Source organism: Ixodes scapularis, unplaced genomic scaffold (genome assembly GCF_016920785.2).
Source record: "Ixodes scapularis isolate PalLabHiFi unplaced genomic scaffold, ASM1692078v2 PGA_scaffold5__190_contigs__length_132052651, whole genome shotgun sequence".
NCBI lineage: Eukaryota > Metazoa > Arthropoda > Arachnida > Ixodida > Ixodidae > Ixodes > Ixodes scapularis.
In genome coordinates this window covers 130,057,809-130,077,029 of record NW_024609880.1, presented here as the reverse complement: position 1 = coordinate 130,077,029, position 19,221 = coordinate 130,057,809, and the positions used below count along the sequence as shown (strand labels likewise).

The window sequence follows — 19,221 nt, the reverse complement described above, 5'->3', positions numbered from 1 at the left end:
GTTGCTCGTATCACAAATAGTGTGTAAGGTGAAAGCAAATCTACAAGTTTCGTTTTAGAAATCATTAAATGTTTGGATGTTTGAAGTCAAAAACAAATCAATAGGATTCGAACAATGCGCTTTGGTCTTTCGTCGTTTTCATTTTCACCGAATGGCGAACAACATCATCATGATTTGCCGACTGGCAAAGTAGATTTCGCTCTGACTTACAGCGAAATGAAGCCCAGAAATTATTCCCTGAAACAGACATATTCTTGCAGGGTACCTGCCACGTACTGTTAAGTATTTATCTGTTATGCATCACCGAAGGCAACGCCCGGCGAGGGGAGAAATTGCAAGCTGAGGAGAAGGAGCGAAACCACCTCCCCTCTCAAACGCTCTTAGTCTTAGTGCTCTTCCTTTCGCCCCTCGCCTTCCATTGCCCTCCTCTGCCGTCCCACCTTTCTATAGTGCTCGCTCCTTCTCTCTTCGCCTGGCGCTGCCTTCGCCTGCAATGCACACAACTAGACCCAATTCGTATGTTTTGCTTCTTTCCACAGAGCATCAAGATCTTCTAAATTTCCTGTTTCTTGGTTCATCGGCGATGGTATGAAATTCCCGTTCTGAGCTCCATGGACGTGGATCGGGAGCCGAGGGTTAAACGATAGCCTGTGTCAGTCTAAGAAAAGCAAGGCAAGCTCATCCCACAAAGCCCTCTTCAGCAAAGCCAGCACCGGAGAGGAGGAAGGGGCTTGGTGGGACGTGCTTGTCCCGTTTACCGGCAACACACCAAGTAAGGCCTCGCGAATCTTCCCCACATAAGCCTGCACTGTCGCCAGTTTGATTATGAACCTTGAAAAAGACCGGCTATAGTTATTTATTTATGGATAGTGCCTGCCGCGGTGTAGCCAAGGGGTGAAAGAAATACCTAAGTACTTACACTCTACTCTGGTGCGTCTGCTCTCTCGAAAAGCAGTTGGGAGGGCGCTGCAGTCTACGTAGGGAGCTTGGCGGATGGCTTATGTTAAGACCCCAAAGGACGGTCTGCGCTCAGGCACTAATCACGGTCAAACGTCGTGATCAGTGCCCCAGCGCAGAGAGGTCTTCTAGGACACACCGTCACCCGCCGAGGGCTTTCCCAAGTGCTCCGCGGGCGATCACACGCTCCAGAGCGATCAGGGTCTCACGTGACGTATATGTGATATGACAGTGTGTGACGTGCCACTATATGTGTCACGTGACGTGAGGTCACTTGATGCCAGTTTTTCCGCTAAACTTAGCGAGAAATGGACGAAAGGACGAACAGACAACAAAAAAAGATGTCGCGATGGGAATATACCGCCGAGACGTCGGAACAGGAGGCTATCCTCCTCCCGAACGCTTCCGACGTCCCCGGGGGTAGCGTCTCTTGGGGCATTAAAATTAAACCAGCGGACGTGTTCAAGCGGTTGAGCTCTCCCACGTCACACTAGAAGAGTCAGCGTTACGTTTAACGTGACGTGTCGTTTGTATCATAAATGGGCGCCCAGCAAAAACTAACCCCGCTCAGCTATAGTATGACTCGTTGTTTGTTCTCCTATACTCAGTTCAATATGGGTCAACTGATATTCAACCTCTGCTGTTCATACCGTGCCTAAGTCACCGTATTTTCCGGACTACAGCCCGCGGACTGTATGCATGTTTCAAAGTTGAAAATTTAGGCTGTGCGGACTATCTACGCGTGCGGACTGTACAGGGATTTCGTTTTTCAAGATCGTTCATTATGTCGAGACGTGACGGTTTTTGTTAATGAAAGAGTATGTTAATGGTGCCTTACGTATAATACAAGCTTCTTTGTGAGCTAAGAAAACATATTTTTCAAGGTGTGTCCTGTATGAGAAGATTTTCGTGTCGACTAAGCGTGTTTGCACGGAGTGCGGACTATGTACCGGGGTGCGGACTGTCTAAGCAAAAACTTCCAATTTTCGGCGCATACATGGGCTCTTGCCGACTATACACCTTGTGCGGACTATAGCTCAAAAAATACGGCAGTCTTTCCTGGGAAGGAATGGTTAACCCCGTCTAACTCCGATCGCAGCCGACGCTACGACCCGACCAATCAAGCAGCGCCAAGTGTGCGTCGTCACGACGTCTTTGTGCATTTGCCATTAAACTAATCGCGCTCTCTAATGGCGCCGCGATCCTGCGCTTTTTGTTGTTTCGCGCCAGATTGGTTAATACTTGGCATTTATGGGGACAGGAGGAGAGCCCGCGCGCAGCTTCAAACTCTGGCGATTTTCTGAGCTCCCCCCACTAACTATATATTCCGAATCCCCGGCGTTTACCCTTTCCGGTATGCTAGCTATTTAGTATCGCGAAATTCATAACTGATATTGTGAAATCGGCGAATGAAAATGTTGCAAAAACAAACATTCAAATGTACCCGCACTTTTTAGTGGGGTGACGTCGGTGGAAGGAAGGCTTGCCAGTTGAGCGTGCAGTCTGAAAAAGAGACCGAACATTTGTTTCTTGCCGGTGCGGATGTTCTGGAGCGAGCTTCCAAAGCATTCATTTGACACCACGAGACTCCTTGCAATCAGTTGGCAACAAAATCTCCAAAGAGTGACCCCCTGCCTTGCGCTGACGCCACATTTTCGTCGTTGCCAGTGGAGACGTTCAGTTCGAAAAACACGGTGAGGACCGAAATTGTAAAATCAATAACTTCGCAAAAACCAATATTTTCTTATAATGTTTGGGATACTTTTTCAGCGATGTCCGTTGCTTTTTTAAATCAAATTTTCGAGCAAATCAAGTTCCATGAAGAAATCGCCGGAGTACCTAAAGACACACTTACGCGTCGCGACCGACTACAACCGACTGAGACAGGATCTTGCGACGGTTTACGACCGGTTGCGCTGCTGTGGAGCCGGTCACAAGCCGCCATGAAAGTATTAAAAACCGCTTTGTATCCTCTCCGGCCGTAAGAAGTCGCAACTGTGCGAACGGGCCATCAAAAACCCGCCTTGTCTCACTCGGTCGCAAGTCTGTGAACGGGCCTTTAGCACGGCGTGCCCGACGATGCACTTTTGCCGCTGCTGGATCCGCACCATCCGTTCGTAGCGTCGGCTGGGGTCGGGCTCCAGTAAGACGGAGTGTATGCAGAGAAGGAGGCGTCATGCAGAGCGATGAATAAGACCGCACAACGGGCGTAAATGAGATAAAACGGCAGGAGGAAACATTACTCTGAGGAAGTGTTCGGGACTGGCTGTGCTCTTCCCTCAAACGTCAGGAGCCAGAGGCAATGCTGAAGAGTCCCGAGACCCACATCACTAACGGAGCGTCCAGGGAAGGGTTTCGCGAGTTTGAAGACTCGCACAACAGTGCTCCCGTGAGTGCATCTTTTTTGTTTTCCTATTTTTCTTTTTTGTATCGTTCGTTGTAAGCTCGGGCAGCCTCAGAAGGGGTGGTAACAAGGCCGCTTTCGACATCACCTACCGGAGATCAGTGCGGGGCACAAGTGGACACGCGTGGTGCTTGCAGGAACGCGTCTCCGACTCTTGTGCGTCCTATTGTACCCAAAGCGTTACCGAAACGGCAACGATCGAGGCGTATCAACTTCTGGCTGCCGAAGCTCCCGTGGACTGCCAAGCTGGAGAGTGACCTGCAGCAGCGCAGGCATCTGCCTCATCCACCACCACTGCTGCCATGACACCGCCAGGGTCGCGGCCGACCACGACATGACTCTCAGTCTGTGACGCCATTAGGCGGAACTTGAGGGACCACTTTTTAGGAAGCGGTAGACGACCCACCGGTCGGAGCTGACTGAAGAGGAGCCGAACGCCGGCGCAGCACTCGCTTCCAATCTGTGCCCCGTGCTGGCTTCCAGTATAGTGACGTAGAAGGTCCAGCACTGTCCTTGCTGAGCCAAAGCGTGACTTCTGTCGTCGAAGAGCTTACGGTCACGTCAGTGCAAGGACATTGAGAAGAGCGCCTTTTACGGTGCACACCAAGTTACAAGTGAACTTCCCCGCATGGAACGCGTTCGGCCAATCACGATGCTGCATGAACCTTTCTTTTTCTCTAGCCAATCACAAGTCAGCAAATATGGCTAAAGTAGAGGACGCTATCTGCGCAACAGGGAGCAATAGAAACGCCATGTGCTCATTTGTCCCTGCGCGAGGTGCTTCTTAGCAGCTTCTATATATATATCTACCAATGACTGTCCGGAGCTTTTTTTTTTTTTTCGGGGGGGGGGGGGGGGGGGGGGGCTTTTATACCCCTTTTTAGCGCGCTTATCACTCAGACGAGAAATGCCGAGTCGCTGGGCTGTGGACGTACGCGCGGCATTTGATATTCCGCAGGAGAGGCTACTGCGTATCCTCAGCGTTGTTCCACAGCGGCATCGTGCGGATAGAAGATTGTCTTTTGGGCCTCGTCAGTCACTGGCTGCGCTTTGCAGATCGCATCCCGATTGGCCCAAAACGTGTTAGTGTACCTATCAGTGGTTTACTGATCACAGCGGCTGTAATCTATGCTCTAACGACACGGCGAGTGGTGGGCGCCCCGGACAGTCATCGGTAGATAGCTGTGCACATATACTTAGCATGTATCTGCGATACTCACCCGAGTTCCCTGTTGAATAGTTGACAGGGGTTGTAACCGTGTAAACGCTTTTTGTGATTGGCTGGTTCAGCGTGACGCGGGAAAGCGGATATCCGGGAACACGGAGGCAAGCGAATACTGATACCGTGAATTTGGCCCTGTCTATTGCGAGATTGAAAATGCTTCGTGTATTGATTACCTCCCAGATGTCTCTCGCAAAGATAATTGTTGAAGAATCTTTGAAGTGCAGATGCTACTATACTTCGTTTCAGCTTCGGTCCGAGCGCGGCCTATGTTATGAGCCGAGGGGCCAATCAAACAGCGAAAGAGGCACAACGTCATGGCGTGCTCTCTGCAGTTGATAGGACCAGCCGGTATTCGCCGTCTCTGTGCGCGCTCCTCTGCCGGCTAGTCCTATCCAGCGCAGAGAGCACGCCATGACGCTGCGCTTTTTTCGCTCTTTGATTGGCCCTTCGGCTCACAACATCGGCCGCGCTCGGACCGAAGCTGAAACGAAGTACAGATGGGGAGCGCCCTTTTTCAGTTTTACTTGTCACCCTCGCTTTGAATCACATAGGAGACGGTTCTCGAAGACGTTTGAGGCTGGTCATATGATTCTTCCGGCAGGTGGCGTAGAGGCGTGCAACGACGAAGGTTTTCAGCTATTTATACATGAGGAGTGTAGACACAAAGTGTAGACAGCGCACTAGGAAATTAAGAGGAAAGTTTTTGGGCTATAGCGAAGATACGGAAGAGCAAGTCTCAGTTAAGAAGAAAGTTAAGACCACAGAAAGAGATCGGTGGCTAGAGGGAATGCAGACAAAGACTGCTCTGGAAAGCTACAGATTAAACAAAACAGTTATTGCCAAAGAAAGCATTTATGACAATTCTAGGGGAAGCTCATTGTTGTTTGAGGCGAGGACGGGTGTTCTGCGAACCAGAACATACAAAGTGAAGTACCAGGAAATGGATACAGTGTGCACTGCTTGTGGAGAGGAGGACGAGACGGCTGAGCACTTGGTACTCTACTGTAAAGGGCTTCACCCTATGCCTACCGAAGACAACATAGATTTAATAAAGTCATTGGGTTTTAGAGACAGCGAAGGGAGAGTGGATTTCAAGACTGTAGAGATTACCAAGCAAAGATTAAGTGAATGGTGGCAGAAATCGAGAAAAAACCAGGTATTTTCTTATTCACTGATGGCAAGGGGGTTTCATAGCCTCACTTTCTTTGTACTGTGGAGTGAATATAGATTTCACATTTAAATATTCTAAGCTTAAATGGTAAAACAAAATGGCTATGTGGCGTAAGCTACCACCCGATCCAAAGGGCTCAGCCGTATTCATCCATCCATCCATCCATCCATGAAGGCTTGCCGGGTGCTTTGTTTCGAGTCCTTAACGCGGCGCGCCACAGCAATACCAAAAGGTTTGGGGCGTTGTCACACAGTGAATTGTGTCGCGAGCTCGTTCAGACAGCGCAGAAAGGTCATCGGCTCCAATGGGGGTCTCGTGCCTCCGCTGTAGATGAGAAATTTTGTCAGTACGACCGTTAGCCTGGGGTCCATTAAGCAGAAGAGATACACGATCGCACGCGAGTACGATGCTTGTCTTGAGATAGCTGAACAATCTTTCATCGAACTCCAATGGTAAATAACACAAAAGAAATCCAAGGGCCAGTCATAATGTGGGTAGGAACTGGTAATTGTTCAGGAGCGTCTGCATTTGCCTTGTTGGTTTACTACACTTTTGCTATGCGGATCGATTAAAGTCATTTGTCTATTTCATTAAAATAGAGATAGCCCTTCCAGGTGTTCTCAAAAGAAATTAAAAAAAAAAGAAAACAAGGATGCAACATCCAATCACAACACAATCATAATTCGAATGCTTTTTCGGTTTTACACGAACGTCCAGAGAATCATCCCACTGAAACTATCTAAAGAAACTTAGCATGTCTTTGAATACGAATAAAATCACACGTTTTCAAACTTGTCTGCCTTATCAAATTCAACAAAAACACAGTCATGGGCATGGTAGTTCAGAACCGCCTTAGACATGCACCTTGAACGTGGCGGTCCAAGACTGTACAGCGTAGTTATAGTCTTTATTTCTCTCGGGAGCTAGCAGAACCCTGAGCCGAGGCTTTGTTTCAGGAAGCCTACGCGTACGACTCCCTGGAAGAGTACGAAAGCTACTTCTCCAAAGTGGTCGTTTCCAACAGCGAGGAAGCGCGCGGATCTTCGAGCGAGGTACGCCTGTGCACAAGGGCCCTGGTTTCAGGTTCCCAGCCCCTCCGTGTGACGAGACCAAGATATCATTCGAAATTTTCTCGTTTTTGCTAGGGGGTTTTAGACTTACCCAAGCTGGGAAGGTTCTTTATAAACGGGGGTAAGGGGTCGATCAAAGGACATTCCAGTCTGTATAGTTGGAGCTTGGTGAACGGAGCTTTTGGGCCACGTTCATTCGCGACTCACCGCATCAGTTCTCGAATCATGTGTGCATGTTTAGCTATAGCCAATCACATAGCACTAGTTGCGTGCCTTTTGCCACGAGGGTTTTCCAGAAGATCTAAGATGTGCACTGCGCAGAACACATTGGGGACGATTACGCCATGGACCACCAGATGTCGTTAAACCAATTTGAAGGAGTTTCCGTTGTGTGGGAACCAGCGTGACGTCGGCATTAGATGGGACATGACCGCGTAGAACGGGCGTTCGTAGATCCCCATTATACTACGTCGGTAGTAATCAGAGTTGCACACGGAGAAAGGTACGACAAGCAGAGGCCCAATTGCCGTTTATTCAAAGTGAAAAGAACCGGGTGGTATGAACCCCGCTTATTATCTCTTACGTAACACCCCGAGACAAAGCGCCCTTTCAAAGAAAGGTGTTAACAACGTATTCTGAGTTAGAAATCAAGGAGAGAGCAGTGTGACGTCTGCAAAAAATGCCCCCCCCTCCCCCCTTTTTTCTGGTAAACCTGAAGAGGTCGCTTCCCCGCCGAGTTATGCGTCGTCATCCGTGCACGTTCTTCTTGCCTCAGAATGCGTTCTTCGGCCTTTCTATCATCGGACAAACCTGATTGACTAGATAATAAGGACCCAGCGTTTGGGAGAGGCTGTGCCAAGCTTTGTTTGGCTCTATTTAGAGTTGAGCCAACTCCACCTAGAAGACAAGGCCTGCGCATGACGTCATCGTTAGTGGATGTCCGACACGCCCCTAGCGGCAAACACGCTCTACAACAGTCGCCGCAAAGTGATGACGTTTGGGAGGGGGGGGGGGGGGGGGGGGGAGGCAGGCCTAGTCTTCTACAGTCCGTGACAGGTTAAGAATCCAGGGGAAGCTCCTCCCACCCCTTTCCACTTTAGCAGAGCGAACGCTGGTCGCCTCCTCTCCCGAGTTTGCTCTGCTAAAGTGGAAAGAGGAGGGAATAGCTTCCCTGAATTGGTTGAGTGATCGACGATGTCACGCGCGAAACTTTTTGCGAGTGATTTGGTGTCGTGAGCGAGTCGGTCAAGTGGGAGGTTAGCATGTGTTGTTTTGAATGTCCGCAGGATGAAAAGAAGGACAAGTCCGACGAGGGCTCCCTGGTGCCGAGCGAGGAGCTCAGGAAAGTCCTCGATCCCGGCGTGTTCACGGCATCGGTCTACCCGTCGTACATCCGAGAACTGCGCACCATCATGGAGGACACGTGGAGAATGCTCAAGACGGGTACGCGCCAATTATGGGACAGTGCTGCATCCGTGCTTAGGTCTATCACGATCCATCCGCTGTTTACAAGCTGAAAGGCCACTGACCACCCCGAAATATTTTTTTTTTTTATTGTTTTAAACGTTTCAAGATGTTTAAATTAACATAACTAGGACGTAGGTTTTCCGATTTGTCGGCAGATGTTTTTTGATACTGATTTTTAAAATAACGTATATTTTCGCAATCTCTCTCGGACGGACGCTAAGAACGGTGATTATCGGTGAAAAACATATCACGGAAAACTAAGAGGTCGTGTTTAAAACGAAAGGGCTTTGACAAAAGCAGTTCCAGCCTGAGCAAAAATGTCCTGAAATCGGCGTTAACCGTTTTTTTTTTAACACCAACGAATATGCTTATCGGTGTTTTTCGCTTAAAACCGGAAAGACAACAACCTGCACATATGAGAAGAAAAAAAAAGTAAATAAATAAATATATATATATATATATATATATATATATATATATATATATATATATATATATATATATATATATATATATCCGGGAAGTGGCAGCTTCAAGCAGACCGCCTAGGGTGACCACCTAATCCTGCTAGCGAAATGCGGGACACGCTGACCAGGGGGGGGGGGGGGGGGGGGGGCTGTAGTAGGAGAAGGAAAAATATATTAAAGGACATTTGTTACCACGCACACGACTTTCTTCTTTCAAACGTCTTTATTTACAGACCAAATGAATGAGCGCCCTATGCGCTCTGCTGTATGGTCTTTTATCTCGTCGTCTTATGTGTCCCTGGTGTTACCAGGGGCAGAGAGCACACCACGAGATGTGGTTGAAAGTATATTATAAACCTGCACACTGTGTTCCGGCAATTGAACTCGAATAGTTTTCACTCCCCGTGAAATATATATATTTTTTATTTGAATGTCAAATAAGTTATTAACCCTCTCTAAGTTAAAAAAAAACAAAAAAAAAAAACATCAAAATTGACGGCAGCAGAATTCAGAGTATCAAAAGAACATTTGGATTCTTGTTCCCTGTCGATGCTTACTTTCATCTACTAGCTCTTACACAAATTTAGAACTCTATATGTTTTTGTTTTTTCGAAAATTGTGAGTTGCAGGCTTTTTGCCTTGAGCGGCCGTCTTGCCTAAAACATATTTCGCAGCAACAATTTCGCATTGACACAGTTTGGTTTGAAAATAATTACAATACGTTTGTACAGCGGCCTTTAAAGGCCGCTGTACAAACGGGACGTTCTGCAGGGAAGAACCTTCTCTCCCGAAGCTGGAGACGGGGAGGGAAAGGGCCAGCGTTGGGTGGAAAGGGTGTCTAGAGAATGGGATTAGCCTCGGGGCGAGGCCATCCTCTCGAGAGGGAGTGGGGACGGAACATAGCTGCCGTTGGGGTTCCGGCTACCAGGTGGAAGATAAGCTTGTCAAACGGCGACCTCGGATGCAAAGACGGGCACGTCAGAGAATTTGAAAATAGCTGCTTGATTAGCCGGACGACCCAGAGCGGTCTACTGGCTCTAGAAGGTGACTCGGATGAAGAAAACTCGTTTTGCTCCAAAACTCTAAAAGCATTCTGGAACGTGAACTCTTGCCACAAATAAAAATAACACATACATGAAAAACTACGAAGGCACCTAAGCTTTCTCCTATGATGTGAAAATGCGCGAGCATTACAGGCAGAGTTATGTTGGCGCAACTTGCAATAAAGAAAGAAAAAAAAAAGTTATGTCGGCGCAACTAGGCGCAACGAATAGCGCGCTAGTTTCACGATCAAGAGGGCCTAGCTTCGAAACCGGGCAGGGGATGATTTTTTCTCGTGTTCTTTTTTTATGTCGTTTATTTTTTTTTTTCGGTCACGTGACAATAAAAATCACATGAACAGAATTTTTTTTTGGCCACGTCGCCAGAGATTTTTTTTATTATTATTACTTCTCCTTTTCTTCTGTCTTTTTTTTTTTTCCTTTTTTTCGGATTACGCTCCCTTTTGCAAAACTCTTTGCACCTATTTCGCGTTACATTAGCGTTAGCCAAATCATTTTATTTATCGCAGGGAATTCTGCCGCACGTATCTTATGTTACTATTACCATCCCTGGCTTACAATACGCATAGAGAATTTCGTCCGGCAACCAGTTTGGGAATGACGAGGCCAAATTTGTGTTATAATTTTTTTGAGGTACAAGCATAATTTCGGCCTCGTTATCCGTCGGTCTCTATGATTGGCTCTTCAAGTATCTTTTGGGAAGGCAGACGACTGGCATTTTTAGTGCGCACGTGTGTCGACCAGAGTGAACATTGCTGAAGCGACTCCAGTGTGATTTTGGTCGTAAATAACTGGAGGCCCCGGGCAAACCCGCCCAACATAGAAAAGTATCTACCTTTCTCGTTTCATAGAGACCTATGAAAGGGACGAATCCCAGCCGAGTCAAACTAGAGGCTTGCAAACGCAATCGTGTTGACAATAGCTCCAAGGAGTTTGTATGACTCTCTCTGGCAGTGTGCAGAGGGTAAAGGCACGGAGGTAATATATGCTTTCGCCTAGTCACCTCGCAAACGGTTGGGTATTGGCTGCAGAGATCCATTTCGCTTTGTTTTATTACCGGGATTATAGCTTGATTTCTGTGTTCCCAATTTCAGAGACAGAACGAAATCGCTTTTCTCGTGTGGCGTCACGGCGGTGAGACAGAAATGAATCAGTGTACCGGAATTCGACGCTTGTGCTCGTTCTATAGCGCTTCTAAAAACCGTGAGATCACGGCTGTGCAACGTCAACAATGCATAAACTGCAGTTACTTGTACTTGTATTGCATCGTGAGGGAACGACTATGGCTGGGTAAACAGGAATAGGGAGAATGGGTGCGTGTGATTTGTTGAAGTTCGAATCAACAAATCAAGCTTCAACGAATGCGATAGTATTGCATTCACTGGACCAGCTATATGAGTTTTCAGACGGTATATACCTTCCAAGTATGCGATTCGTGTTCTGCCAGTGGTGCCTCAGCTAAATTAAAAAAGCAAAATCCACGTTGAAAAAAAAAAATATTTACGGTGACTGGAGCCGATCCCGCGCCGAATCATGTTTCACGTAAGCGTAATCTTGGGGTCGATGCACGACGAGTTGTCTTCAATCATAAAAATAGTTTGATTACGATTATTGGCAGCGCTAAGAATTTGAAAGCCAAGCAGTGAAGACAACGGTGTTCTTAGAAATATTATATACATTTTATTTTTAACTGTTTGACTACGCTGCCGTCGTTATCTTCTTGAATTATTGGCTAGCTTGTGGCGGACAGGGAAGTCTTGCAGGACCATATGATAGGACCTACACTAACCCTGCCGCACTTCAAAAAATGTTAGTCCAATGCATACAAGCCTGTTCAAGGCGGACGGAGCGTTGCGCATCCGGCAAAGCGCATACGGTCGCTGCCCGCGGCGTTTTTTTTTTTTTTTTTTTTTTTTTTTTTAGCAGCGAAATAATTTTTAGTCAAGCAGCAGGCTCCCTCTTCGGCGGGTTAAGCCGGATTAACGGAGGCGTCTCCTAATCCATTCTCCATGTTGTCCCCTCGGGGGAGGGCGGTAAACAGGTGGGGGAGGGCGGTGAAGGAAGGAAAGGAGGGCAGGAGAGGAGGAAACGCAGAAAAAGTGGAAAGCGCGAACTGTACGGCGGCCTTTAAGAAGGTAGCGGCAAATGCCCCTCAAAGGGAATCAGATATCCCTCCGCCACCTCCGCATCCAATAGCGTCCCACCGTTTCCGTGACGTCGCGGCCAACGCGCAAGGAGGGTCTTGCCTTTCTGTACATATTTGCTTTATCTTTCGACTTTGACTTAGCATTGTGGAAGCCACGAGAGGGAGATTAGAGTTCTCCCCCACCGACGGAAACAAATACGACTTTCGGGGATTAGCTTCCCCCCCGATGGATACAAAGGCTGCTTTCAGGGGCTCGGTTTCCTCTCCGATGAATACAAAGGTCGCTTTCTTAAAAAGTGGGGTCGGAGACAAGTGGGAATCCATTGAAGCGGAACAAGGAGCGTTTCCAGTGAACTTTTCTTTCGACTGCGGAGAGATTTGAAACGGGCGCATCACACTTGTGGGAGAAGCTTCTCCTACCTTCTTGACTTGTAACCGACTATAGGATAGAAAATGGCGTGCCATCATATTCACACGGCTATTAGCGACCTCCACGCTTCCCGGTGCTCTGTTGTTCGGCAGCGCCGCGAGTTAAACTGTGATTTTACGACAGTGTGAAATGCGGGACATTGTGTGAACCTTTTGCTACATCTTGCGGTACGCGGGGCACAAGCCCTCAATGCGGGACACTCCTGCAAGTCGCGGGACGAGTGGGTAACTCCGTCCCCTCCCCCGTCTCGCTCTATGTCTTCTGCTTCTCAAAATGGCGACTTTCGACGGCTGACTGTACTGCGAGTGACAGGGAATCAGCGGTGGATGTTGCTTTCCGTGCCAGGTGACCTTCGCACTTCGAGGAAGATAGTATCGAGCTCGGCCAAGTTGGCTCTGGTGCCGCACGATATGCTTGAACGAAACTGGAATGATCATTCCCGACGAAGAAGAAGATGGAGACGTGGACCGAATGAGAAGTGCGCACTTCATCGTGTTACGACACTTCTATTTTGGGGCAGCAAGAAACAACGAGGAAGCATGACAATGATAATTCCTGGAGAAGCTGAACAAAGGGGACGAAGGACGAAGATTGTCATTTTTGCCCAGCTCACTTGCACCTTTGCATTAATTGCATAATAGAGGCATCAGTGCGTAAACTACGCCATCGACTCGCGTGGGAACTTCAAATTCGGCTTTTTCAGATCATTTTTCTTTTCGTTTCGTCGAAGGATTAATTGCAGTCGTATAAAAATAAGTATTTAGGATTTTCGATAGTTATTCAATGGAAAATGGAAAATCCCCTTTACCATGCTTCGGGCAGAAGACTAAACTCTTATTAATGCATTATTTTCGTTTTAAAGCGCAGCTTTTAGGCGCCCGTTTCCGGCTTGAGCGGCGTCGCCGTCGGCGTAACCGCGCGTTGCATAATGGGACGCTTCCCATATTGATGCACACGTGACGTCACGAGTGACGTCACGAATGACGTGACGAGGAAGAGGGACGTAGGGTGAGGAGGCGGCGAGGAGGAGGAGGGGCATACCTTCCTCCGTGACCTCCCCTCCTCCTCCTCAAGAGTTGCGCTCTAATTCGGCATTACAGAAAATTGTAAACGTTTCATTTTTTTTAACAATATGTTGTAATATTTTGAGAAACAGCCAACCTAAGATTGAAGGCAAATCGGGTGAAAATTAGCAGTAAGCTAACTTTCGGGGTGCTATAAAAAAAGTTGAAGAAATGCTGTTTTTAGATTTTGTGACCGGCAGGGAGGGTCGATCAACCAAAGACTGTCCTTCCCAGTCAGCAATGTTCGCTTATCTCCCACCGTGGCTAAGTAACATCATTTCTGCGAGGTCACCATTGGCCAGGGACCAGCAATTACTAGAAGTGGGCTATCTTTGGAAAGTTCTGAAAAAAAAGAATGAATCATGCCGAAAATAGGGGGCGGGCTATCTTTCAGGGCTGGGGCATCTCTCTGGATATTACGGTAAGCATTTTTAGGTGGCGGGAGACGATTCAGAATGAATGAGAATTGCTTTAAGTGTACGAGGAGGGCTAATCCACCTGCATCGTCAGTCTGGCGCTACAACATAGCTAGCTCTATTTTCTTCCGGACGGAATGCGGTCGACTAAAGAGGAACCGAGAAAGCAACGCACTCACACTCATCAGTATAATAGAGGAAATCTTTAGTCACAAATGCTGTCAAAATTGATAGCGCAGTTGGGCTAACCATGGCCGAAAGGTCTGGTTAGCACCACTCCTCACATGGCGGTATGCGGTCACCACGCATGCGCCGTCGTGCGTCTCCCGGACCCCTCGAAAACGAGCGCACGCTTGATTGTCGGAGCTATGCAACTGTGCTCGCGTCGTAAAAATAAAGCAGTTACAAAAATCTAGTGGGACGCAGTGCCAAAGGTTCAAGAAGCTTCCTGGTCGTCATACTTCAGTGAAAGATCTGCATTTCGCGAGTGCAAAGCGAAACATACTTCCCCGGAAGCGCAAAACTAAAATCATGAGCCATTCCACCCTGTGAAGGTGGACGACCAGTGAGCTGTTTAGCACACGACACAGACGTGACACAGAATTTTGAACAAAGGTACGAACATTCGCGCGGACGACTATCGCCGCCCCGAGGAGCCGACGGAAACTAGACACGCGCGACGGGACCGCCACTCGGGAGTGCGGAAGGAAAGGAAACTAGGCATGCCGCACGCAAGCGCTTGGAACGAAGAGAGGGCGGTGCGAGCGCAGACATGGTAGGGAGCCTACATACTCGGAGTCGGCGAGTATGTAGGCTCCCTAAGACATGGCCGACCTGGGTCGCAGCGGCAAAATCTTTGAAAAACCATTATCTACTCGAGTCTACTGATCTTGAAAATGGTGCCTATTCATAACAAATCTACTGAAAATGCATATCCAAGTGATGAGACGTATAAGCTTTTGCATAGAATGAGGCGATTTGCATCAAAGTCGGGACCTGAGTTTTTGTTGACGCACACGAAAACCCTCAGATTTGCTGTAAAATTGGGCGCATGTGACCCCTTCTCCACTAATGAGGAGTTGACGGCGAAAGGAAAAGGCGATACTATGGTGAAAGTGTGACGGGCGCGATATGCGCGCAATGATAAGGGGAGTGGTGAAAATTTTTTTAGAGAGCCTCGATTGTAGAGTGCGCATGTTCTGCGTTTTCGCGTGGCAAGAAGAAAAGCAGGCGGAGACGCTCGCGTTGGTCATTTCCCCCATACACCACGTGACCCCGATCGGGCAGTTGACGGCTTTTCTGCACGTTGTCAGGGCGCAGTCACGCGACAACAGTAATCACGTGACCACCTACGTTCCCCCTCCCCTTTTTGTGTTTGTCCTCCTCTCCGGCATTTCTCTCCCTGCTTGTGGTTTCTTTTTTGTGGCCTAGCTTTTTGTTTGTTTTTGTTTCTTTTTTTGTGTGTGCGCGTTTTCGAGCGAGGTGAAAAATCTCGACTAAAAAGAAAAAAAAAAAAACATTTCCGAATTAAGTTAATAATAAACCCCGGAAATGTCTAGACCACGGGTCGGCAAAGAGAAAAGGAGGTTTCCCTCTCTTCTCTAGTGTTCCGCCTGATTCCTCCTCCCCGGCCCGTCGTACCTTCACCCTACTTCCTTGAGTTGCAACGGACTATAGCAGTTGAACTTTCAATATTGCAGAAACCAGAGTCAAAAGATAAAGAAGCTATGTGACCTTTCAACACATGCACTGCAGGCAGCGCATCTGTTGCGATGGTGATTAAAATAGCTGCCACCAAGAGGATTGCTGTTGCCTGCAGGAAAGCCGCTTTCATAGCAACTCTGTGCAGTCTTTTGCTCCTGCCCGTCACACTTCCCCTTCCAGCCACCACAGCGACACTTTTGCTCTGCCACTTCGTTACTCTAATTTGGACAGCTGCCTTTCGTTCAACTCCTCAAAGAGAAGTGGCAAGATGTGTTCCCAAATTTTAATTAGATAATTCGTCTAAAAAAGAAACAAAAAAAAAAAGGAAAGAAAACATGGAGTAACACAACAGACATTGCACCCCCGATATGTTGGGCTAAATCAAAGAAGGTTCTTTCAAGGCATCAGAACCTTGTCAAACATGGCGGAGTGAAAAGTGCTAATTAACCGATCGGCCGATGCCTCAGGGACGGTTGGAGGAGCCCTGGGCCTGGACCTTGGCTGCGGACCTATGGTCCAGTTTCCGCTGCTGCTGACCAGCAACGTGGAGTGCATGGTACTTGCCCACTACTTTGACCAGACAAAGACCATCATCCAGGGATGGCTGAAGGACGACCAGGACAATGTGTTGAACCTCAACGATATGCTTGCATCGGCCGCCACGCTCGCTGACAAGCCGTGAGTGAAGCTACAAGCACATTCCATCCGGTTTGATAAAGTCCACGACAGTTTTTTTAAATTTGTAGATTGGGAATTGTGGTCAAATGGCAAAAACCATTATTAACTATGTTGCCGCATACTCTGGTAACGGCTGTTCTAGCTATACTATGCAATTTGTTTTCCCTTGCAGTGGGAATGCCTTGAAGGAACAGCTCAAGAGCTGCGTGGCAGATGTGGTGTCCTGCGACCTGTTGAACCGCGAAAAGGGCCACTTCCTTCCCGAGAAGTATGACCAGAATGACACGTTCGATGTGGTCGTCACCTCGCTGCTGCTCGAGGCGGTCATCCCTGATCTGGACACCTACACCAAGGTCATCAAGAGGTATGCCTGCAACTGGACAACACCTCTGCCATGGCCCACTGGTTTGCTGGCTCAGTCAGGGTCAAGGGATAGTAGAGTTTGCTCGCATCCATATAACCTTCACAGTGCTGCTTTCTGATACTCGAGTTTATCGGGTGCTCAACACCGAAATAAGGGTAATTGTGCAGGCTAGCTGGAAAATGATTCTGGTGGATGACACCATTTAGAAAGTGAAAGAGAGATAGTTCTTGCCATCTGTAGCCGAGCTGCTCCCTATTCTTATTATGCCCTTTTGTTTTGCCATTACAACGCGGCTATACTACGTTTCACCCCAAGTGCGAGCGAAGCCAATGTAGCAAGCACGAGCATGTTGCCTCGAACCACGCTTTCACTTCACAAGCGCGCATGCATACCAGGCCTCCTAAAAAAGTCGTGCTTAGAGATGCGAAAACACTCTAGTTGTAATTGCTCTTATGGCTTCTCCTTCGCTATCGTAGGCTTTATAGCCTACGATGTACTTCAGCCTGGAGGTCTTTTCGGGAGGCGTCTCCTCCGGCCGAGGCCCTCCACTTTTCCCACTTTACCCGAGCGAACGCCGAGAGGGAGTGAAAAGAGATCCAGCATCCGCTCTGTAAAGTGGAAAGGGCTTTGCAGGAGTAGCTTATCCTCCCGTTTTTCTTAAACACTCTGTTTACAAACAAGCCTGCATTTGCTCGCACCCGGTGTGGGCACTGCGCACGTGCGGAAATCAGAATCGCGCGAGGCAAAGCATCTGCGCATGCGCCACGCCGACGGCAGCGCCAACGCAGCGGCACGACGTCGGACGGAGCCACACACTTGCGTATGGCAGCGGCAAGGTATGGACACGCGATTCTCGCAGGATCCAGGGGCTGCTGAAACGGCGGGGCCACCTGCTCATGAACGGGGTGCTGGGCATGACCCACTGGGACACGAAGGCCGGCCGGTTCAACTGCGTCACCCTCACCAAGGAGAGCCTGGAGAAGGTGTTCCGCGACTGCGGCTTCCTCGACCTCGAGTGGACCATCGTGGACCGCGAGTACTTCCACTCGGTCAGCGACTACGCAAAGTCCTTCCTGCTCCTCGCCAGGAAGCCGTGAGGCCCTAATCCGTCCACTTTGCGCCGGAACTGAGACCCAAATGCCCTCATTTCGGTGTTATCGGCTGAAGCATCAAATAAAGAAAAAAAGGATATTCCCATTCGCGACTCCAGCAAAACAAACCGCACCTATACTTTGTGTCACTATAGTTGTGTGCAGTACAGGCAAAGGCAACGCCAGGCAAAGAGAGAAAGGGCGAGCACTAGGAAGGCGGGACGGGAGAGGAGGGCAATGGAGGGCGAGGGGAGAAAGGGAGAGCACTAGGAAGGTCAGAGAGGAGAGGAGGTTCCTCTCCTCCTCCCCCAGCATTTCTGGTGCTTACTCTTTCTCCCCTCGCCTGGCGTAGCCTTCGCCTGTACTGCAGGCAACTAGTGACACGGAGTATAGCGGGGAAAACACCGAAGGGGTCGAAACGGGTCCTTCCACGATTTCTGCCAGTCTCTTGCGGCTTCAGCGATTGCTCGTTGTCGGCAGCCAGTGCGATGAAACAGTTATTGCCCGCCAACTCTGTCGTTATCTTCGTATCGGCGTGTTGCTAGGGCGCTCTAAAGGCGACCTACCCAACCGTGGGAATCAAACACTGCACGCACAACAATGTTTATCTGCGTGGTAGGGGAGTAGGCAGTACCCTTCCGTCGCTTTCTCGAAGGCTGAGCCTTTAAAAGTCCGCCTGCACAAACACCGCCGCAGATTTGGAACGTAGTAGATAAATAGCGGGGCAAACAATTTTGAAGCAAATGCTTGCCCAGCTTAAAACCATGCGTTGAGCCGGCAGGCGGCACGGCCCGAAACGTTTTTGGGCGCCATATTTTGCCGAGCGAGTGTTCCAGAATGCGTCTTTAGCACGTCGGAAAGCAAGCAGGGTATGCCAATGAAAGGGCAATATAAAAAAACACCCAGGGAGCGAGCGACGACGAGGCAGCCAAGCGCACGCCGTCGTCGGTGGAGCTTGGGGGAAAACGAAAGCCTGAGTGCCCTTTTGGGGGTAAACAAACGCACAATGTGCGCAAGGAGAAACAAACTTGCACGGCCTATGGTCCTTTTCTGAACCCAACTAACGCTACGACCCGACGGAGTCAATCGGGCAGTGCCAAAAGTGCATCGTCATGACACTTGTCACCTTTGTACGTTTGCTATAAGCGTCTAAACCAATCGTCCGCAGTGGACGCGCCGCAATCCTGCATTTTTCTGCACGTGATTAGTGCTGCCGGTGATATCAAATGCACCAAGAAGGCGAGCGCCGTGACTTTTGACGCTGCTTAATTTGCTCTGTCGGATCGTAGCTGCGGTTGGAGTGAAACGGTGTGGTGTTACGTCGGGAAAGGCAGCCCTTGTTTTGCGATTGGACACGGATCTGTCCCCCGAGAAAGCAAATTCAGCTTCTGGCGACTCGCAGGAGATCGGCCCACGAGCGTCCCGTGGCTCCGAGCACCCGTTGCCACGTCTGGAGCGCTACGGGCGACGTGCCACAATAGTCTCGTGGCGCCAATCCCTGAATTT

The 19,221-nt window shown here is 48.9% G+C and overlaps 1 protein-coding gene across 1 annotated transcript; it reads left to right on the top strand.

The window, feature by feature from the left end:
- Positions 1-528: 528 nt before the first annotated feature.
- Positions 529-17,987, top strand: LOC8030431 (indolethylamine N-methyltransferase-like). Its single transcript, XM_029984525.4, has 7 exons — positions 529-586; positions 3,248-3,346; positions 6,714-6,809; positions 8,114-8,270; positions 16,050-16,260; positions 16,433-16,624; positions 17,484-17,987. The coding sequence occupies exons 1-7, from the start codon at positions 584-586 to the stop codon at positions 17,719-17,721; spliced, it is 996 nt and encodes a 331-aa protein (XP_029840385.4). The 5' UTR covers positions 529-583; the 3' UTR covers positions 17,722-17,987.
- The last annotated feature ends 1,234 nt before the right edge of the window (positions 17,988-19,221 follow it).